This window comes from Aquarana catesbeiana, linkage group LG09 (assembly GCF_042186555.1).
Source record: "Aquarana catesbeiana isolate 2022-GZ linkage group LG09, ASM4218655v1, whole genome shotgun sequence".
NCBI classification, from domain to species: domain Eukaryota; kingdom Metazoa; phylum Chordata; class Amphibia; order Anura; family Ranidae; genus Aquarana; species Aquarana catesbeiana.
In genome coordinates, this window is record NC_133332.1 from 57,067,494 (window position 1) to 57,090,842 (window position 23,349).

Genomic DNA, 23,349 nt, shown 5'->3' on the forward strand with positions numbered 1-23,349 from the left:
TTATCAGTGCCCACCAAATGCAGACTACCAGTTCCCACCAAATGCAACCTTATCAGTGCCCATCAAATGCAGCTTACCTGTGCCCACCAAATGCAGCCTACCAGTGCCCACCAATTGCAGCCTACCAGTGTCCACCAAATGCAGCCTTATCAGTGCCCACCAAATGCAGCCTACCAGTGCCCATTAAATGCAGCCTACCAGTGCCCACCAATTGCAGCCTACCAGTGTCCACCAAATGCAGCCTTATCAGTGCCCACCAAATACAGCCTACCAGTGCCCACCAATTGCAGCCTACCAGTGCCCATTAAATGCAGCCTACCAGTGCCCACCAAATTCAGCCTACCCGTGCCCATCAAATGCAGCCTACCAGTGCCCACCAATTGCAGCCTACCAGTGCCCACCAAATGTAGCCTTATCAGTGCCCACCAATTGCAGCCTACTAGTATCCACCAAATGCAGCCTACCAGTGCCCACCAAATGCAGTCTACTAGTGCCCAACAAATGCAGCCTTATCAATGCCCATCAAATGCAGCCTACCAGTGCCCATCAAATGCAGCTTTTCAGTGTCCACCAAATGCAGCCTTATCAGTGCCCACTAAATGCAGCCTACCAGTGCCCACTAAATGCAGCCTTATCAGTGCCCATCAAATGCAGCTTATCAGTGCCCACCAAATACAGCCTACCAGTGTCCATCAAATGCAGCTTATCAGTGCCCACCAAATGCAGCCTACCAGTGACCACCAAATGCAGCCTACCAGTGTCCACCAAATGCAGCCTTATCAGTGCCCATCAAATACAGTTTACCAGTGCCCACCAAATGCACTCTTATCGGTGCCCACCAAATGCAGCTTATCAGTGCACATCAAGTGCAACTTGACAGTGCCACCAAATGCAGTCTACCAGTGCTCATCAAATGCAGCTTATAAGTGCCTGCCAAGTGCAACTTATCAGTGCCCATCAAATGCAACCTACCAGTGCCCATCAAATGCAGCCCACTAGGACCCACCAAGTGCAAACGACCAGTGCCCACTATATTCAGCTTATCAGTGCCCACCAAATGCAGACTAACAGTGCCCACCAAATGCAGCCTTATCAGTGCCCATCAAATGCTGCTTATCAGTGCTCACCAAATGCAGCCTACCAGTGCCCACCAAATGCAGCTTATTAGTGCACATCAAATGCAACTCACCAGTGCCCTCCAAATAAATGTAGCCTACCAGTGCCCACCAAATGCAGCTTATCAGTGCCCACCAATTGCAGCCTACCAGTGCCCATCAAATTCAGCCTTATCAATGCCCACCAAATGCAGCCTATATGCAAATATCCATGTACTGCATTTTAACAAATAAAATGGTGTTTGATTAAACTGCCGTGTCTTATTTGAGAGTTGAGCTGTCTGTGGAGGCAGGGGCGTACCTGCCGCTGAATGCCTGCAGGAGGGAGAGGAGGAGAAGTGAGCATTCAGCGGATGCAGGAGGAAAATGAGAGATTGATTCCTCTAGATGCAGTGATCCCCACCGCTTTTTCTATCCAGCTTCCTTCTGCTGCTCAACTTGTGCTCTCCAACCCCATGTGCCCTTTCCTTGCTTTCTCATAGTTACATAGTTACATAGTAGGTGAGGTTGAAAAAAGACACAAGTCCATCAAGTCCAACCTATGTGTGTGATTATGTGTCAGTATTACATTACATATCCCTGTATATTGTGGTCATTCAGGTGATTATCTAATAGTTTCTTGAAGCTATCAATGCTCCCCGCTGAGACCACCGCCTGTGGAAGGGAATTCCACATCCTTGCCGCTCTTACAGTAAAGAACCCTCTACGTAGTTTAAGGTTAAACCTCTTTTCTTCTAATTGTAATGAGTGGCCACGAGTCTTATTAAACTCTCTTCTGCGAAAAAGTTTTATCCCTATTGTGGGGTCACCAGTACAGTATTTGTAAATTGAAATCATATCCCCTCTCAAGCGTCTCTTCTCCAGAGAGAATAAGTTCAGTGCTCGCAACCTTTCCTCATATCTAAGATCCTCCAGACCCTTTATTAGCTTTGTTGCCCTTCTTTGTACTCGCTCCATTTCCAGTACGTCCCTCCTGAGGACTGGTGCCCAGAACTGGACAGCATACTCCAGGTGCGGGCGGACCAGAGTCTTGTAGAGCGGGAGAATTATCGTTTTATCTCTGCAGTTGATCCCCCTTTTAATGCATGCCAATATTCTGTTTGCTTTATTAGCAGCAGCTTGGCATTGCATGCCATTGCTGAGCCTATCATCCACTAGGACCCCCAGGTCCTTTTACATCCTAGATTCCCCCAGAGGTTCTCCCCCCAGTGTATAGATTGCATTCATATTTTTGCCACCCAAATGCATTATTTTACATTTTTCTACATTGAACCTCATTTGCCATGTAGTCGCCCACCCCATTAATTTGTTCAGGTCTTTTTGCAAGATTTCCACATCCTGCGGAGAAGTTATTGCCCTGCTTAGCTTAGTATCGTCTGCAAATACAGAGATTGAACTGTTTATCCCATCCTCCAGGTCGTTTATGAACAAATTAAATAGGATTGTTCCCAGCACAGAACCCTGGGGAACCCCACTACCCACCCCTGACCATTCTGAGTACTCCCCATTTATCACCACCCTCTGAACACGCCCTTGTAGCCAGTTTTCAATCCATGTACTCACCCTATGGTCCATGCCAACGCACCTTATTTTGTACAGTAAACGTTTATGGGGAACTGTGTCAAATGCTTTTGCAAAATCCAGATACACCACGTCTACGGGCCTTCCTTTATCTAGATGGCAACTCACCTCCTCATAGAAGGTTAATAGATTGGTTTGGCAAGAACGATTCTTCATGAATCCATGCTGATTACTGCTAATGATATCATTCTTATTACTAAAATCTTGTATATAGTCCCTTATCATCCCCTCCAAGAGTTTACATACTATTGATGTTAGGCTAACTGGTCTGTAATTCCCAGGGATGTTTTTTGGGCCCTTTTTAAATATTGGTGCTACATTGGCTTTTCTCCAATCAGCTGGTACCATTCCAGTCAATAGACTGTAAAAATTAGGAACAATGGTCTGGCAATCACCTGACTGAGTTCCCTAAGTACCCTCGGATGCAAGCCATCTGGTCCCGGTGATTTATTAATGTTAAGTTTCTCAAGTCTAATTTTAATTCCGTCCTCTCTTAACCATGTAGGTGCTTCCTGTGTTGTGTCATGAGGATAAACACTGCAGTTTTGGTTACTGAAGCCCCCCGATTCACTCGTGAAGACTGAGGAGAAGAATAAATTCAATACCTTTGCCATCTCCCCATCCTTTGTAACCAGATGTCCTTCCTCCTTCTTTATGGGGCCAATATGGTCTGTCCTCCCTTTTTTACTGTTTACATACTTAAAGAATTTCTTGGGATTTTTTTTGCTCTCCTCCGCTATGTGTCTTTCATGTTCTATCTTAGCCAACCTAATTGCACCCTTACATTTCTTATTGCATTCTTTATAAATTCTGAATGCTGTGGATGATCCCTCAACCTTGTATTTTTTGAAGGCCTTCTCCTTTGCTTTTATATGCATTTTTACATTGGAGTTAAGCCATCCAGGATGTTTGTTCGCTCTTTTAAATTTATTACCCAATGGGATACATTGGCTAATGCCCTTATTTAATATGCTCTTAAAGCAAACCCATATTCTTTGTTCCTAATATTTTATCCCAATTTATGCCTTTTAGCAAGGTTTGTAGTTTAGGGAAGCTCTTTTGAAATTCAGTGTCTTTGTGTTCCCTTCATGTCTCATCCCCCACAGCTCTGCTGGGTTCCTCCTCCCCCCTCTCACCGGCTGCTGCAGGGTATCTGTCAGGATGGAGAGTGGGGAAGGGGCCAGCAAATGTGTCATTTACCGACCCCTTCCTTTTCTGAAAGGAGAATCAGTGATCCGATCACTGACTCTGTCCATTCATAATTGAGGCATAGTAAGCTGCTTCAGTTTGTGAATGAATGGAAAGCTCTGTACAATGCTATTCCTATCCATTCATTCTGTACAGCTGAGGCTGCAGAGATGGAGATTGAGGCTTGTGTCCTCAATCTCCTTTCTCTGTCTCAAAGGTGGAACATCGGAGGTCTGTTTAGACCCCTGATATTTCACCAAAGCCTCCCAACTGAGCTCCTAAAAAATTGTAAAAAAAGAATCCAAAGATAATATAAAAAAAAGTAAAAAAATAATTTAAAAAAATAACAAAAATAAAAAAACTACTGACACCAGTGGTGGAACTACCAGGGTCACAAAGGTTGCACTAGCGACAGTGTTTAGCCACCGGGCTTGGAGGGAAGGGCACCGGTCAGGGCTTCATGGTTTCTTGCACCCAGTCCCTGAAGGTTGTATTTACGCCACAGTGTGGAGGGTGCTCTTTTAACAAGTGACCAAACTGGCCAGCTGGACCAAGGTCTAAAGGGAGGTATGTCAATCCATATATAAGAGCTGTTTTACCTGTCAAATAATATATATTTCTGCCTAGCCATTCCTGCGATTTACAGCCTTACTAGGAAGACTTTTCTTTACTGCAATTAGGCAATAGGGACGAGCCGAACACCCCCCCCCCCCCGTTTTGGTTTGCAGCAGAACATGCGAACAGGCAAAAAATTTGTGCGAACACTGTTAAAGTCTATGGGACACGAACGTGAAAAATCAAAAATACTAATTTTAAAGGCTTATATGCAAGTTATTTCCAAATAAAAGTGTTTGGGGACCTGGGTCCTGCCCAGGGGACATGTATCAATGCAAAACAATGTTTCCGGTTTTTTTTAGGAGCAGTGATTTTAATAAGACTTAAAGTGAAACAATAAAAATGAAATATTCCTTCAAATATCGTGCCTGGGGGGTCTCCTTAGTCTGCCTGTAAAGTAGCACATCTTTCCCATGTTCATAACAGTACAACAGCAAAATGGCATTTCTAAAGGAAAAAATGTCATTCAAAACTGCTCCTGGCTGTAATGTATTGTCGGATCCCAGCAATATACATAAAAATCATTGAATGAGTTCCCTCCCCCCAGTCCATTACCAAGCTCTTCAGGTCTGCTATGGATTTTAAGGGGAACCCTGTGCCGGCTCTCTTTTCCTGCGGCCTGCCAGGTTGGGGGGACCCCCATGCCTTTTTTTTTATAATTTTTGTGCAGGATTCTACTTAAAATCCATACCAGACCTGAAGGGCCTGGTATGGATTTTGGGGGGACCCTCATGCCAAAATAAAAAAAATGGTGCGAGGGTCCCCCCAAAATCCATACCAGACCTGAAGGGCCTGGTATGGATTTTAGGGGGGACCACCACGCCATTTTTTTCTTACATTTTGGCCAATCATGGCTCTCACAGCAGAGCACGCTGTGATTGGCCAAAGCATGCAGGTCAGGTGCATGCTTTGGCTAATCAGCAGCCGTCGATGCACTGTGATCTCACAGTGCATTGACGATCTTGCAGTTCATTATGGGGCATTCCACCGGTGCTCGAATTTCCATCAAACGCCTCATAATGTTCTAAGTTCTGCGAACGGGTGAACACCCAATGTTCGAGTCAAACTTAAGTTCAACTCAAACATCGGGCTCATCCCTATTAAGCAACATAGCGTGGTCTCCTCCCCACCCTCAGTCTGCAATTGGTCAGTGAAGATATAGCAGCACAAAAATTAACGCTTTGCTCTCACCTTCTGCTAGCAGGCTTCTTGTAAGCACATGTGCATGCATGACACGTGATTGGCTCTTTGCTGCCCCTCGCTCTTCCAGTCGGAAGGATGGCAATTCAGCTTTAAAGTGTTTGTCAAAACTTTTTATTTTTATTTTAGATAAAGTAATGAATGATTAAAATATCTACCACCTAGAAGGTTATTTCTTGTGTTGCCTATGCCCGGTGGGGAGATTTCCTTCCTTTCCTTCACTTCCTGTCATGGAGGTGCAATGATAAATTAAAGGAAATCTCTCAAAAGTGAACAGAATTCCCATCTTGGAGAGTTGTCACAAGTTAGAGGATTTTTTCCTAACTTCCTGCTCTGGTAACGGTTATAAAATGTTGGATTTCCTTGTCCGTTTTGTCTAGGTGACAGTGGTCATCAGGACAAATAGGGAAGTCAATCTAGTGGGCACACAAACAGCAATGAAAACCTGATGGACAGTCTAACCCATGGGTGCTCAACCTCTGGCCCTCTAGATGTTGCCGGACTTCAGTGACTTTGGGAGTCATGCTTGTAACTATCAGCTTTGCAATGCCTCATGGGACTTGTAGTTCTGCAACAGCTGGAGGGCCACAGGTTGAGCACCCATGGTCTAACCCTTCTCTACTATCCGAAGAAAAAAACAAAACAATAATCATTCCCCAAAGTGGTAAGCCCATGCTTTTAATCTGGACTGAGATCTCAGCATGTTCTGAATGTTTCCTTAACATTCCTTAAAGCATATCTAAACCCAAAAACAAAAAGTTATATATTGCAGCCAACCTGTTCCTAGATGCGATGGCTGCATTAATTTTCTTTGATAGAGCAATTTCCTTTATTATCATCCAATGATCCGCACTCTCAGTGCTGTTTGTCCATATCATAGAGGGGCATGGTTCTGTACTCCTCAAAGAACAATTTCATTGTTAACAGTCAGCAGAGGCAGAGAGCACAGAAATAAAAGCACTGCTATCAAAGTCTCCAGCAAGATCAACAGGTATATTCTGAACTTATCAAACTATTATAATAAAAAGTTTTCAATTATATATTTACCAGACCAAAAGAAACCAAGAAAGAGAAGTTCCTTCTTAGGGTTTACGTACACTGTAATGAATTAAATGCTCACTTTAGATACTGCACCTCAATTGGGGATCTGTATCTGAACATCTGGAACATCTGGTTACCCCAAAAAATATCGGTCCATAGAGTTTTTTATTGCAATGAGACCTTTTGTCCATAAAGACATTTCATGAAATGGTCTGACCTAGAAGTAATAACAGCTAGTGCTGAATGTAGCCGTGACATGACTTACCATGACCTTTGAAATATTGCTCTATAGATGGCGTTAGACCTCTCATTCCAAACACATCACTTTGGTCAACTAGAGCTTCTTTTACAGCATCATAGCCACACAGGACAATGACTCTCCGTGGACCAAGATATATGGTATATACGTCACCATACTTCTCTTTGATCTAAAACACAAAAGACATTTTACATGTTAGGGTATACCAAAAAAAATATTTTTTTAATGAGCCTTTGTCCCATAAGGTAAATGCAATTGAATGGCCTTTTCATGGTAGGGGCAATTTCATGTGGGATAATGGAAGTGCACTTCATAAAGTCTGCTGTGGTGCTGCAATTATTAGTGTCATGGATGTATTGTATATTGGACCATATATATTGTATACATGTATAGGTTAAAAAAAAAGTAAAATATAAAAGCTCTGTCAAAAAGCTGTGGCCTCCTTTATATAAAATATTAAATATAATACCATGAACCAAAATGAATCCTTATCTTTCAGTTTCCTTTAACAAATGAGCCAACACATTTCACAATTTTGCATTCTTCCAGAAATGCATCCCTCATAGAAATCACTGCTGGAACCCAATTTGAAAGGTCTGCACCCATGTGGGAATGGTTACCAAATTCTCCAAGGTAATAGGTAAGCAGCACAAGCTGAAAAAGGGACTGCCAAGGGAGAACACTGAAACCCTCACTACAAGACAGAGAGACTGCCAAGACCAAGAACCCGTTTTCTCTGCAAGGTTGAATAAAGACACAATTGCATCCAGTTTAACCTGTGTGGGTGTGTGTGTATTATGTCATGTCATGGCTGACAGCGCATGAGTAGAGAAGAGCCGACAAGCAGCTTTCCTGACAGGAGATCTGCACTGATAATCAGTGCAATGATTATCACTGCAATGATTATCACTGCAGCCCCATCAGCGATGCCCACAAGTGATGCCCACTAGTGAGGCCTGCCAGTGCCTCCTCATCAGTGCTGCCTATCAGTGCCCATCATTGCCACCCATTAGTGCTGCCTATCAGTGCCCATCAGTGCCACCCATAGTGCCACCTATCATTGCCGCCTATCAGTGCCCAAAAAGGCTGCCCATCAGTGCCGCCTATTAGTGCCCATCAGTGCTGCATATTAGTGCATCCCCATCAGTGCCACCTTATTAGTACCCCTCAGTGCAGCCTCATTAGCGCACATCAGTGAAGGAGAAAAATTACTTATTTACTAAATGTTATAATGGAAACAAAGAAAAACTTTTTTGTCAAAATTTTCTGTCTTTTTTCATTTGTTTAGTAAAAAATAAAAAACCCAGTGGTGATTAAATACCACCAAAAGAAAGCTCTATGTGTCTCAAAAAATGACAAACATTTTGTTTGGGTACACCATTGCATGACCACGTAATTGTCATTCAAAGTGTGACAGCTCTGAAAGCTGAAAATTGGCCTGGGCAGGAAGGGGTGAAAGTGGTCGGTATTGAAGTGGTTAAGTTCCTCACCAGATGATACTATATGTTAAATGAGTAGGGGGCGCTAGTGGTTACCAGTGAAAGAATTTGAGTGAAAAATTACGCTTCCCTGAAGACGTTCATACGAAACGTACGTCGGAGCGGTACCTTGCAAGATCTCTATTTCTTCACTGCCATTATTGTGTTCATTCCAACATTGGGACTTTAACATCACTATTTTTGTTTTATGATTGTGTGATAATAATTTTTCACTCAAATTTGGTACAACATATGTTTGCATGCTTATGTCAAGTTTTTTCCCACATTGAGACTTAGCTGTTTCACTGTTTTTTCTTTCACTGGTAACCACTATCGCCCCCTACTTATTTAACATATTCATTGATCTCTTGCTCACCAAGGAGAGCAGCTTATTATCAAATTATTTTCTATTAAGTTTTTCACAATTTTTGGCGCCGAGTTTGTATTTTCTATATCAGATGATACTATACTCTGGTTAAGCTTCATGCTATCTTTCCTGATTCGTCATATGTGTGTTTTGGGGACAGCCCATCTAGGGGCTGTCTAGATCATATTTTCTGGTCTTGCGACAAAATACAATTGGCCTTGGGCACTGTGGTATCATTATCATATAAGTTGGGGGAGCACCACAAGGAGATTGGGGGGAGGGGATTTGGAGGGAGGTTGACAGGGGATAAGAGTTGTTCTAGGAGGGGAAATTAGGGTCTGTACTAGGAATGGTGATTTGGGAGATTTGTGTTGTTGTGTTGGGAGGGGGATGGGGAAGAGAATTTATGCTAGGAGGGGGGATTTGGGGGGTTTGTGCTAGAAGAGGTGATATGGTAGAGGGGGGGGGGATTTGTGCCAGATTTGTGCCAGGAGGGGAAATTGGGGGAGAGGATTTGTGCTAGGAAGGGGGATTGAAGGGAGAATTTGTGCTAGGAGGGGGGATTTGGCGTATGAGGAGAGGATTTGTGCTAGGAGGGTGATTTTTTTGGGGGGGATTTGGGAAAAACAGTATTTGGAGGGGAATGAGGGGGCAAAAATGTGTGCTGGCAAGGGGGATTTCAGCAGGGGGGCAGATTTGTACAGGGAGAAGCGGGAATTTATGCTCAGGGGATAAGCATTCAGATTAGTGCTTGATTTTTTTCAGGGGGGGGGGTGGATATTTGCTGACCCATAATGCTTATACATCTTGAGGGGCGCAGTTTGGTATGTTTGCCCTGGGCTCTAGATGACCTCGTCCCGGTACTGGCCTAACGTTTACATTGCAAATAGTTTGTAAATATTTGGCTGTTCCTATTCAACAGATCTAATGATCGACTTTTGTTGAACGGGTTGTTGGAGAATTTTATTTTAACAACGGCTGTAGCCAATCGGCTGCAATGCTGATCAGTGTATTCTGACAGCGGACAGTCCCCAGTCCCTGCTGTCAGACTGCAATAGCACAGTGGGGAAGATGCCTCCATCCACTTTGCTTGTGTGGATGGAGGAATCCATTTTTTATCAATCAATCCATTGGCTGGACAAAAAAACAAACAAAAACCAATCCATTTAACACTGTACATCCACACATTTCTGCTTTAGCTGACAACACAGCTGCGCGACTGCAGATACCGTGCCAGTGCATACTTTTGCACTCGCTGACACCACAACAACAGACAAAGCCATACACAACTCTGCTCCGAGCTACATCACCAATCTCATCTCCAAATATCACCCAAACTGTCCTCTTCGCTGCTCTCAAGACCTCCTGCTCTCAAGCTCCCTTGTCTCCTCCTCCCATGCTTATCTCCAGAGCCTCTCCCATCCTCTGGAACTCTCTACCTCAGTCTGTCTGGCTATCTTCTACTGATCCCTGAAAACTCATCTTTTCAGGAAAGCCAATCACGCATCTAACTAATATTTTACCACTTCCATCAGCTCATTCCCCACAGTTACAACCTTTTGTACCACCTGCCCCACCCTATTGGATTATAAGATCTTCGGAGCAGGGCCCTCTTAATCCTCTTGTATTTTATTGTATTGTAACTGTATTGTTTCCCCACTATATAAATCCTGTATCATAATAATATTAATAATTAATCACATTCAGTAAACGTTCATACTTTTTCTAGTCCAAAGCCATATATACCCTTTATTGTGGAATGGTAAATATATACTGCTTGGTACAGAAAAGGGTTTGTGATGGTAACATATGGTTTACTGCTTTCATTTACCTGCTTCAAGGAGTCCAACAGTTTTCCTGGTTTAAGTTGAAGAAGATTCCCAAAGAAAGGCAGTGGGGTAGGTCCAGGAGGTAAGTTGCTTTTCTTGTACATGTGATTCCATGTGTAACGACACAGGATGGCAGAGACCAAGAATACCAGGAACAGAGTGAGAAGCTCCATCCTGAGCCGGGGATACTTCTGATCTGTACAGTGACTGTCTTATGTGACGGTGATGAAATAGATGTTGCATGTAATTAGAGGTATATAATGAAACTTCCCTAAAGCTATTTAGAAAAAAGGATTGGTTAACATACTTAAAGGGAAAGTATAGTATATTATCACTGAGCACATGTTCTAAGTTATTATTGTTGTATTAAGCTTATAGCTAACCTCCAGGCCAGCAACTAAATACATACAGTGCTGTAAAAAAGTATTTGCCCCCTTCCTCATTTTTATTTTATTTTTTTGCATATTTGTCACACTTAAATGACTCAAATCATCAAAGAAATTTTAATATTACACAAAGATAACCCAAGTAAATCCAAAATGCAGTTTTGTAACCATGATTTCATTTATTAAGGGAAAAAAATGTCCAAACCTGCCTGGCCCTATGTGAAAAAGTAATCGCCCCCAAAGCTGACAACTGGTTAGCATTTGCGATAACTGGCAATGAGTCTTTCACATCTCTGTGGAGGTATTTTGGCCCACTCTTCTTTGCAGAATTGTTTTACTTCACCCACACTGGAGGGTTTTCGAGCAGGCTTACTGAACGGCCTGTTTAACCACTTGCTTACTGGGAAATGACAACTGTGTGGTCATGCAACACTGTAACCATATGACATTTTTATATATTTTTTTTTTTACACAAATAGAGTTTTTTTTGCTAAACAAACAAAAAAGACTGAAAATTTTGAAAAAAAACTAAAGTTTTTCATATTTTGTTATAAAATTTTGCATACAGGTAATTTTTCTCCTTCACTGATGGGTACTGATGAGGCTGCACTGATGGGCACTGATAGGATGAACTGATGGGCACTGATAGGTGGCACTGATGGGCACTGATAGATGGCACTGATGGGCACTGATGAGGAGGCACTGGTGGGCACTGTTTAGGTGGCACTGATAAGTGACACTGATGGGTGCTGGTAGGCGGCACTGATGATAAGGCACTGATTGGCAGCACTGAGGGGCACTGATAGGTGACACTGATTAGCAGTACTGGTGGGCACTGATAGATGGCAATGGTGGGCACTGAATAGCACCACTGGAGGGCACTGATTAGCAGCACTGGTAGGCACTAAGGGGACCGATGTCCCTCTAACAGAAGCCGGTTAACGGCTTTCTTCTTTTCTTCACGCTGACAGCGTAAGGGGAAAAAAGAGCCAAGAACAGACTTCTGCTTACTTCCGTGATCAGATGTCATTGGCTGACAGCTGATTATGTGGTAAAGGGCCCGCTGTTATTGGTCCTTTACCCCAATCTCTGACCAGCCATGTCCCAAGGACAGAGTATGGGTGCCAAGTGGCTAAGGTCATGATATAGCATCTTAATTAGATTTAAGTCTGGACTTTGACTAGGCCACTTCAAAACCTTCATTTTGTTTTTTGAGCCATTCAGAGGTGGACTTGCCGGTATTTTTTAGATCTTTGTCCTGCTGCATAACCCAAGTGTGCTTCAGCTTGAGGTCACAAACCAATGGCCAGACAATTTCCTTCAGGATTTTCTTGTCAGGACCTGGACGACTTGCCAAAATTGATGGAACCATGAATTTTGCGCTCTACCAGAAAATCCTGAAGGCAGGTTTGGACAGCTTTTTTTTAACTTAATAAATTAAATCATCATTTAAAGAAAAGCATTTTGTATTTACTTGGGTTATCTTTGTGTGGTATTAAAATTTCTTTGATGATCTGACTCATTTAAGTGTGACAAATATGTAAAAAAAAAATTAAAAAATCAGGAAGGGGGCAAATACTTTTTCACAGCACTTAATATAAGGAAGCTGCCAAAAGATTTGCATTTCTGTCCATTCAGTTCTGAGATTCAGACTGCCCTGCCACACAACACAGCCCTGTCTGGCAGGGCAGAAGACCTGACCTTTTTCTGTTGCAGTTAAGTAACACTTGCAGGTCTCTCTTTCAGCAGGAACATGGTCCGTTCCGGCACCTCCAGCACTGAATGTATGTAATGGCAAGGGGTGCTGGGATGTACCGGAAGGTCTATTGGTGCTGACTACTGGGGATCTATCGCCACTGGGGGGGGGGGGTTATTATTGCTGAGAGAGATTTACTGTTGAGGAAGGGGTCTATTGTTTCTGGCTGCTGGAGGGTCTATTGATGCTGGCTACTGGGAGATGTATTGTTGCTGGTAGGGGGTTTATTGTTGCTGGCTGTAGGGGATATATTCTACTACTTTTCTTGCTATCATTTACCGATTCCATAGAAATTACTTAGCACCACAAAATGATACTTGGGTCTGTCTGGGGCAGAATTGGGGGGTGGATAGGTTGTGGAACTAAGGGACGGTGCTTGGAGTTGGGTAGGGGGCAGAAACAAGGCGTGACTCGGAAGGGGGGAGTACCTGCACCTATTCTCTGAGAAAAAGAGCCCTGTATATAAAATCAGACATTTAGGCAGTGTTGTATTTATTTTTGCATGATTTTTAAATGCAAGTGATGCAAGTATCTAAGTTTGACTTGCTATCAGACTCTTCCAATCTATAGTGAGGGGGAAAAGTATTTGATCCCCTGCTGATTTTGTACATTTGCCCACTGACAAAGAAATGATCAGTCTATAATTTTAAAGGTAGGTTTATTTTAACAGTGAGAGACAAAATAACAACAAAAAAATCCAGAAAAATGTATTTTAAAAAGTTATAAATTGATTTGCATTTTAATGAGTGAAATAAATATTTGACCCCTTCGCAAAACATGACTTTGAACACATCTCAGGAGGGATTTTGTCCCACTCCTCTTTGCAGATCCTCTCCAATAGGGATGGGCCGAAGACACCCCCCAGTTCGGTTTGCAGCAGAACATGTGAACAGGCAAAAAATTTGTGCGAACACTGTTAAAGTCTATGGAACATGAACATGAAAATCAAAAGTGCTAATTTTAAAGGCTTATATGAAAGTTATTGCCATAAAAAGTTTATGGGAAACCGGGTACTGCCCCAGGGGACATGTATCAATGCAAAAAAAGTTTTAAAAACGGCTATTTTTTCAGGAGCAGTGATTTTAATAATGCTTAAAGTGATACAATAAAAATGATTATAAATAAAATAAATAAATAAATAAAATGAAATATTCCCTTAAATATCTTGCCTGGGGGTCCCCTTAGTCTGCCTTTAAATTAGTGCATCTTTCCCATGTTCATAACACTACCACAGCAAAATGCCATTTCTAAAGGAAAAAATGTAATTTAAAATTGCTCGCGTCTGTAATGTATTGTTGGATACCGGCAATATACTGTGGATAAAAATCATTGAAAAACAAAAAGCGTGGGTTCCTCCCCCCCAGTCCATACCAGGCCCTTTGAGTCTGGTATGGATATTAAGGTGAACCCCGTGGCAGAATAAAAAAATAAAATGGAGTGGGGGTCCCCCCCAAAATCCATACCAGGACCTTATCCGAGCACGCAACCTGGCAGGCCGCAGGAAAAAGGGCGGGAAGAGACAGCCCCCCCTCCTAAACCTTACCAGGCCACATGCCCTCATCTCTTGCCCGATGGTTGTGGAGGTCTGCGGGTGGGGGCTTATTGGAATTTAGAAGTCCCCTTTAACAAGGGGGCCCCCAGATCCCACCCCCTCTATGTGAATGGGTATCGGGTACATTGTACCCCTACCCATTCACCAAAAATAGGTATAAAAAAAGTTAAAATGACAGAAGACAGTTTTGGACAATTCCCCCACGCCATTTATAAAAAAAATTTAGTGCGGGGTTCCCCTTAAAATACATACCAGACCTGAAGGCCTGGTATAGATTTGGGGGGGGGGCACGCCATTTTTTTAAATTTTGGTGTGGGGGTTTCCCTTAATATTCATACGAGACCGAAAGGGCCTATTATGGACTGGGGACGGGGAACCCACGCCGTTTTTTTCAATTATTTTTATCTATATTGCCGGGATCTGGCAATACATTACAGCCGCAAGCAGTTTTAAATGAATTTTTTTCCTTCAGAAATGTCATTTTGCTGCTCTCATTCATTACACTATGTTCGACTCGAACATTGGGCTCATCCCTACTCTCCAAGTCATTAAGGTTTTGAGGCTGAGGTTTGGTAACTCGAACCTTCAGCTCCCTACACATATTTTCTATGGGATTAAGGTCTGGAGACTGGCTAGGTCACTCCAGGACCTTAATGTGCTTCTTCTTGAGCCACTCCTTTGTTGCCTTGGCCGTGTGTTTTGGGTCATTGTCGTGCTGGAATACCCATCCATGACCCATTTCCAATGCCCTGGCTGAGGGAAGGAGGTTCTCACCCAAGATTTGACGGTACATGGCCCCGTCCATTGTCCCTTTGTTGCGGTGAAGTTGTTCTGTCTCCTTAACAGAAAAACACCCCCAAAGCATAATGTTACCCCCTCCATGTTTGAGGGTGGGGATGGTGTTCTTGGGGTCAAAGGCAGCATTCCTCCTCCTTCAAACATGGTTGATGCCAAAGAGCTCAATTTTGGTCTCATCTAACCACAACACTTTCACCCAGTTCTCCTCTGAATCATTCAGATGTTCATTAGCAAACTTCAGACGGGCCTGTACAGGTGTTTTCTTGAGCAGGGGGACCTTGCGGGCACTGCAGGATTTCAGTCCTTCACCGCGTAGTGTTACCAATTGTTTTCTTGGTGATCCCAGCTGCTTTGAGATCATTGACAAGATTCTCCCATGTAGTTCTGGGCTGATTCCTCACCTTTCTTATTTTCATTGAAACTCCACAAGGTGAGATCTTGCATGGAGCCCCAGTCCAAGGGAGATCGACAGTTATTTTGTGTTTTTTCCATTTGCGAATAATCGGACCAACTGTTGTCACCTTCTCACCAAGCTGCTTGGCGATGGTCTTGTAGCCCATTCTAGCCTTGTGTAGGTCTACAATATTGTCTCTGACTTTTTTTAACAGCTCTTTGGTCTTGGCCATGGTGGAGAGATTGTAATCTGATTGATTCATTGCTTTTGTGGACAGGTGTCTTTTATACAGGTAACAAGCTCCCTTAAAGGGAGTGCTCCTAATCTCAGTTTGTTACCTGTATAGAAGACACCTAAGACACCTAGGAACCAGAAATCTTGCTGATTGATAGGGAATCAAATACTTATTTTACTCAGGGCTGAGTTCTGCTGTCTGTGTCAATGGAGCATCTTTCCTTGGGAGCACTCAAAGAGGAGGGGCCTGGAGCGTTGTTGGAGAACCCCAGAAGAAGAGGACTGGGACTGCCCTGTGCAAAATGACTGCACAGAGGAGGTAAGTATAGGCATGTTTCTTATTTTTATAAAAACAAAATGTGAGGGTTTACAACCCCTTTAACATTTGTAAGGAGATACACATGTAAAGAGAATTCAACAGCAAGTACAATGAATTACGCATGTAATTAATAAGGAAAACAGTAATCTCTGCTCAGGGTGAACAGCGTTGAAAGTTTATTTAAAAGAGAAGAGTTACACACTAAAAGTAAAGATTAGAGAGTGGAGCAATTAGCGTGCACATGTGGAGGTCAGACATAGTTAATACATAGCTCCCAACTGTCCCTGATTTCAAAGGACTGTCCCTGATTTCGAGGGACTGTCCCTGATTTGGAGCAATGTCCCCTCTGCCCTCTTTCCTCCTCATTTCTCCCTCGTTTTGGTCTGATCTATATAGTTGTATATAAAATGCACTATTTATCTTTCAAAAAGTGTTTCCTAGTGCTAACCTCCTTTCATCCAGTTTCTAAATTGCTGCATTTGTAAATTTCAAAAGCCAATATGAAAGAATAGTAGTGGTAGCAAAAAACCACTTGTGGGTTTAACTAAGCTTTCTTTATTTTGTTTAATTCTCCCTTTAGGGGGCGTGACAGGGAGGCATATTCACAGAAACACATGCTTTTAGGCTTAAAGTGATATTAAAGTCTCGTTTAATTTCGTGCTCCTGGCTCCTCCCTCCTGCTGAGTGCCCCCCACAGCAAGCAGCTTGCTATGCGGGCACCCGAGCTGCTGCTTTGTGTGTGCCTGCCGCCTTTCTCTCCTCATTGGCTCACTGACTTTGATAGACAGCACCAGGAGCCAATGGCAGCCGCTGCTGTCTCAGCCAATGAAGAGGGAGAGTCCCTGGCCTTCCTGGCTCTCGTGCAACATCGTTGGATTGAGATGGGGCTCAGGTAAGTATTAGGGGGGCTGCTGCAAACAGTTTTTTTTATCTTAACGCATAGTATGCATTAAGATAAAAAACCTTCTGCCTTTAAAGTGGTTCTAAACCCTTAAATATACCCAGTAAAGTGACTGGCCTCAGGTGATACGCAAATCCTCCTACATAAGTTGTACTTGTTTTTCTGCAGCATTTTTTTCTCTACATCCGGTCAAAGTCTAGAATGTATGAAGCTTGTCTGAGCTGTCAGAAGACAAGGGGCAGAGAGCTGTAATTAGACACTGCAAAACTCAGTAAGCAGAGCTCTAAGAGCTGATTGGAGGGAAGGGCTTTTTTCTCTTTGTAAGAAATGATTCATGCAGATAGCAGAGGAACAAAGCAGCAAACAAAAATCACACTTAGTCCTCGTTCACATTGACTGTGGCTTTGAAATCACGCGACTTCATCTGAAATCGAACGATTTCAAAGCTGCATATCAGTGGGATTTTGGGTGTGACTTGGAAGACATCTGTCTGGCTTCGTGCACAGATGTCTACGCAAGTCGTACCTGAAATCATCAAAAGTAGTGCAGGAACTACTTTTTTCAAATCGGTGCAGCACCGCAAAGTCGGCATCGCACCAATTTGAACAGTGTGGTTGCCAGCAATAGGGTGCAACTTGTCATGCGATTTGACCTGTAAATTCGCATGACAAGTCGCTCCAAGGTGAACGATGGCTTAATTATTTGGATTGAGACAAGTACACATTGTAGAGGGATAATGCTTTATTCAAATATCATGTTTTTAAGTATACACCCACTTTAAATCTTGGGAAGTTGCCACATAAGGCCTACCAACATATAAATATTTAGCATTTATCACATTCACTTAAACATGGCCAAAGATGAATTGAGGTTTGACCTCTAGTCTTCAGCAGGGACTGGCCGAATTTCGATCCAAGCATGGCCATCCTCCTTCAAAAAAAGTCAAATGTTAGATCGACTTCTCATGATGGAATTTTTTTTCTTGATCAGCAGCTGCAGCCAATCGACTTCAGCCACTCATCAGTGTATTTTGACAGTAGTGAGTCCCCGTGGGGAGGGTTCCTCTATCCACTTTGCTTGTGGCTGAACATAGAAAATGAATAACCAGGCCAGCCTTTTTGAACAATTAACACATGGAACAATAACAAGAAACATTAATTTCTGTTATTTTGGAACACCTTATCAGCTTTACCACAACCTACACTCTGGATGCAGAGTGTCGAGACTAACTATCTTTAAACATTGCACATCAAGACCTGGAAGAAGAGAGAACAACAACTTAATAATATATTTCTGCAAAATAATTCCAACACGCAAAAAGAGCCTAGCGTTAGCATATACTGTAAGCAAGTAATATTGCCAATTGTTCATTAGTAAAACTATAATCATTATTTTTCTTTATAATAATTAATATTTTAATGCTGGGCTATTGCAGTTTACATTCTCTAATTTTTCTCGTCCCCTCTCATAGTCCTACTCTCGGGGAAGAAAGATGACCTTGTAGTTTGGTGGGATGTTTTCTAAACCAGTCTCTGTTGGAGTGATGTCAAGATTTTTTGGATCCATGGCAGACTTAAGTGTGAATTTTTGTAGAAGGGTGGTGAAGAAGAGGAAAAGCTCCATGCGTACCAAGCTTTCTCCAATGCATAATCTTTTTCCTGAAGCAATGACAATATACATATTAAAGTACATATAAAAGAACAGAAATTCCAAATGCTAAAGAAAATGTAAGAGAACTTGGGTCATTCAGTATTCGGTGTAAAGCCTGAATTATTTGAGGTTTCAATAAAGAACTATTTTATTCTGCACTCTGGAGATTGAAGACCCAGGACATGGAACATCATGTAACTAAAAAATTAAGGTATTTTGGGCATTTAGAATAGTTTCTTTTTTAAAACTAACTCCGCCATTAGTTGGGGTGGGGGGCGGAAAGAGTGGTCCCCAGTGCAAGTAACCATGACTGGCCCTTCCCTCTGAGCCAGGGGCCCTTCCCTCCAAAAAAGGGGATCTTCCCACTGATCCTGGTGCCCTTTATTCCAGTTGTGAGACCCTTTATTACAGTCTCCCAACGGGACCCTTTAACATGTTCTGCAGCAGGCCTCCTTCCTGCTGTCTTGGGTCCTCCCCACAGTGGTGGAAGGCCAGGACCCAATTGCAAGTGTGAGCTTTGTGACACTGGTAGTTCTGCCACTGGTGTCAATAAGTTTTTTTATTTTTGGTATTTTTATTTATTTATTATTTTAATTATTTTCTACTATTATATTTCATTTATATTTTATTTTTTATTTTATTTTTCATTTTTTTTAGGAGCCTTGTTGGGGGACTTTGGTAAAATATCAGGGGGAGCATCGTGCTATGAGAGAAGACTTATTACAGCCACTTCCCGTGCTATTCTGCATGTGTTGGCTGGGACCCGATCTACCCATCTGCTGTCTGATTGACAGGTAGATCGCCTCAAAACCCCTGGGGGCTTCTCAGTTGAGAAACACTGGTCTAAACAGACCTCTGGTGTTTCACCCTTGAGATAGAGAAATCAGATTGAGGACACAGGCCTCAATCTCCATCTCTGCAGCCTTAGCTGCACAGAATATATGGACAGGAATAGCTCTGTATAGAACTTCCTGTTCATTCACTAACTGAAGCATAGCAAACACCATTTACTATGCTTCAGTTATGAATGATTAGACAGTGATCAGTACCAATCACTGACCCTGTCCATTCAGAAAAAGAAGGGGCCAGTAAATTGCATTTACTGGCCCCATTCCCCACTTTCCATCCTGACACATTCCCCACAGCAGCAGGTGGGAGAGGAGAGGGGGAAAGCTGGCAGTGCTGGGAGGGGGGGACCAGGGGAGCATACAGGGGTCCAGGGGGAGCAGGAAACAAGTAACCTGGATAGGAGGGGCATCATAAAAAGGAACCAATGCCCTCCATTTTTCTGTGGGAGCGAGAGTAGGAGAAGCAGGCTCTCAATGGCTGCAGGAGGAAAACGGAGGGCATTGTTCCTCTATATGCCACTCCTCCTATCCAGGTGTACAGGGGAGCCACACTGGCCCCCTGGAGCATGGGGTCGGGTCGCAGCTTGCAACCCCCGCGACCTCTATGGTTACACCTCTGGCTTAACCTCCCTTCTTTGATAAGCTCTACACACAGCAAGGATGACTTGTTGAACATTTTCAATCTCCTTTCTAATTTATACAACAACAAATAAGGAGCATATTTATTATACCAAGCCAAGGAAGGTTATCTCGAAGCCAAACCTTATGCCGCGTACACACGGTCGGACTTTCCGGCATACTTGGTCCAGCGGACCAGAGTCTGCCAGACAATCCGACCGTGTATAGGCTCCGGCGGACTTTTTCCCAAAAGCCCGCCGGACCTAGATTTGAAACACGTTTTAAATCTTTCCGTCGGACTCAGTTTCTGGTGGAAAGCCCGCTCGTCTGTATGCTGGTCCAACGGACCAGATACGACGCAAGGGCAGGGTATTGCATTTCGCGCTCGCTGCACTAGGAAAAACAAGTTTTCCTATTGCGGCGAGTGCGGGGCATACCAGGCCCTTAGGTCTGGTATGGATTATAAAGGGAAACCCCTACGCCGAAAAAACGGCGTGGGGTCCCCCTTAAAATCCATACCAGACCCCGATCCGAGCACGCAGCCCGGCCGGTCAGGAAAGGGGGTGGGGACGAGCGAGCGCCCCCCCCTCCTGAACCGTACCAGGCCGCATGCCCTCAACATGGGGGGTGGGTGCTTTGGGGGAGGGGGCGACCTGCGGGGCCCCCCACCCCAAAGCACCTTGTCCCCATGTTGATGAGGACAAGGGCCTCTTCCCGACAACCCTGGCCGTTGGTTGTCGGGGTCTGCGGGCGGGGGGCTTATCGGAATCCGGGAGCCCCTTATAATAAGAGGGCCCCCAGATCCCGGCCCCCCACCCTATGTGAATGAGTATGGGGTACATGGTACCCCTACCCATTCACCTAGGTAAAAAGTGTCAATAATAAAACACACTACACTGGTTTTTAAAATAATTTATTAAACAGCTCCGGGGAGGGGGGTCTTCCTCCGGCTTCGGGGGTCTTCTTCCGGCTTCGGGGGTCCCTCCGGTTACTGTTCTCCCGGCGTCCGGTTGGTTCTTCTCCGCTCTCTCCGGCCTCTTCTCCCGGTGTTCCAGTTCTTCGGCCGGCTCCTCCGCTGTCTTCATGCCGCTCTCTTGCCAGCAGAGGTCCGGACTTCTGGGCTTCTTGGCTTCTTCCCTCTTCTCTTCTCCAGATGTTGACACGACGCTCTCTCCGGCTGGACTGCTCTCTGAGGGCTCCATTGTGACTTATATAGGCGGAGACCCTGCCCCCTTTCGATGTCACAGTCCCTGGGCATGCTGGGACTGTGACGTTTTAGGGGGCGTGGTCACCGGGTGATGTTGACCTTGCCCCCTAAAACGTCACAGTCCCAGCATGCCCAGGGACTGTGACATCATAAGGGGGCGGGGTCTCCGCCTATATAAGTCACAACGGAGCCCTCAGAGAGCAGTCCAGCTGGAGAGAGCGTCGTGTCAACATCTGGAGAAGAGAAGAGGGAAGAAGACAAGAAGCCCAGAAGTCCGGACCTCCGCTGGCAAGAGAGCGGCCTGAAGACAGCGGAGGAGCCGGCCGAAAAACTGGAACACCGGGAGAAGAGGCCGGAGAGAGCGGAGAAGAACCAACCGGACGCCGGGAGAAGAGGAACCGGAGGGACCCCTGAAGCCAGAAGAAGACCCCCGAAGCTGGAGGAAGACCCCCCTCCCCGGAGCTGTTTAATAAATTATCTTAAAAACCTGTGTAGTGTGTTTTATTATTGACACTTTTTCCCTAGGTGAATGGGTAGGGGTACCATGTACCCCATACTCATTCACATAGGGTCAGGGGCCGGGATCTGGGGGCCCTCTTATTATAGGGGGCTCCCGGATTCCGATAAGCCCCCCGCCCGCAGACCCCGACAACCAACGGCCAGGGTTGTCGGGAAGAGGCCCCTGTCCTCATCAACATGGGGACAAGGTGCTTTGGGGTGGGGGGGCCCTGCAGGGCGCCCCCTCCCTCAAAGCACTCACCCCCCCATGTTGAGGGCATGCGGCCTGGTACGGTTCAGGAGGGGGGGCGCTCGCTCGTCCCCACCCCCTTTCCTGACCGGCCGGGCTGTATGCTCGGATCGAGGTCTGGTATGGATTTTAGGGGGGACCCCACGCCGTTTTTTCGGCGTAGGGGGGCTTCCCTTTAAAATCCATACTAGACCTAAGGGCCTGGTATGACCCGCGACGGGGCTCGCAAGGTGTCAATCTCGCCGATAAAAGCGGCAAGATTGACTTCCTTTTCTAGTCCCGTCGCACCTGAGTCACATTCAAAATGAACAGACTTGTCCATGTCTCTGATGATACTTTGCAATGATTCCTTTCTTGTGTACTACTTATAGTGCCCCCTATCATTACCCATAGGAGCTACCTTGGACTCATAACCTACCCTCTTGGCCAATGCTGCTCTCCTCCGAGTGACACTACATGCCATAGGGCTTACTAGGTAAGATACTCTCTGTCCTCTTATCAATTCCACCTGCCCAATAGAATCTATGTTGCCCTAAAACTTCCCTCCCGCATTTACTCTATCTAGGTAGGCATCGTAATTGCAGCCTTATTTCAAAGACTACCTAATTAAAAAACCTCCAAGCCAGACACTTCATACGTGTCACTGCATCACCATTACATCTTTAGTTGGTAGCTGATTACATTAAGTAAGTACCCTTTTGATGACTCGTGTCTAGTCAAATTTAAAGTAATCATTAGTACTCTCTTTCAAGCAATTCATTCTTTCACTCAGGCTCTTTTTCAACTGATCGCCGATTTGGCTTACTCCAGCGACTGTCTTGCTGTTTAAGTGTGTATCCACCTGCAGGCACTCTGTGTCCTTTCTATTCTACCTGCTTTTAGAGAAAAACGTGAGTTTATACTTTTTCAATGAGATTCAGTTACACTACTCATACACTTATACACATTTTAGCTTCATGCAACCGACATGTAACTATCTCCTGCCCTTTGTATGTTAAACTCAATAATTACTTATATAATGTCAATACACTCCATTGCCAGGTTTGCTGCATACCCCCTGCAGGCACAATTTACGGCGCGGCCTGCTCACTCCCCTGTGGTGACGCCTCCGTGCGGCCTCCCCTTGGCACTGACGCCGCAGGTACATTTGCATTGCCAGGATCGGTGGGTTCCCTGGGTTGCATGTCTATCCAGCCACAATATTGACTTTTTTGAATGTATACGATGTACTGTATTGATAAATAATTGTCGATTACATGATGTCT

At 44.3% G+C, this 23,349-nt stretch overlaps 2 protein-coding genes across 3 annotated transcripts in view; both read right to left on the bottom strand.

Moving 5' to 3' along the window:
- Positions 1–10,915, bottom strand: part of LOC141107669 (cytochrome P450 2A13-like) — a 90,455-nt gene extending 79,540 nt beyond the window's left edge. For both annotated transcript variants that reach the window (XM_073598567.1, XM_073598566.1), the window contains exons 1-2: positions 10,676–10,915; positions 7,006–7,168 (exon numbers count right to left, since the gene is read on the bottom strand). In XM_073598567.1, coding sequence (XP_073454668.1) covers positions 7,006–7,168; positions 10,676–10,846 — 334 coding nt within the window. In that variant the 5' untranslated portion in view covers positions 10,847–10,915. The remainder of the gene's footprint in view (positions 1–7,005; positions 7,169–10,675) is intronic.
- A 5,410-nt stretch (positions 10,916–16,325) lies between these two features.
- The window catches only part of LOC141107670 (cytochrome P450 2C23-like), a 45,981-nt gene continuing 38,957 nt past the window's right edge, over positions 16,326–23,349 (bottom strand). The window contains exon 9 of the mRNA XM_073598568.1: positions 16,326–18,671. Coding sequence (XP_073454669.1) covers positions 18,487–18,671 — 185 coding nt within the window. The 3' untranslated portion in view covers positions 16,326–18,486. The remainder of the gene's footprint in view (positions 18,672–23,349) is intronic.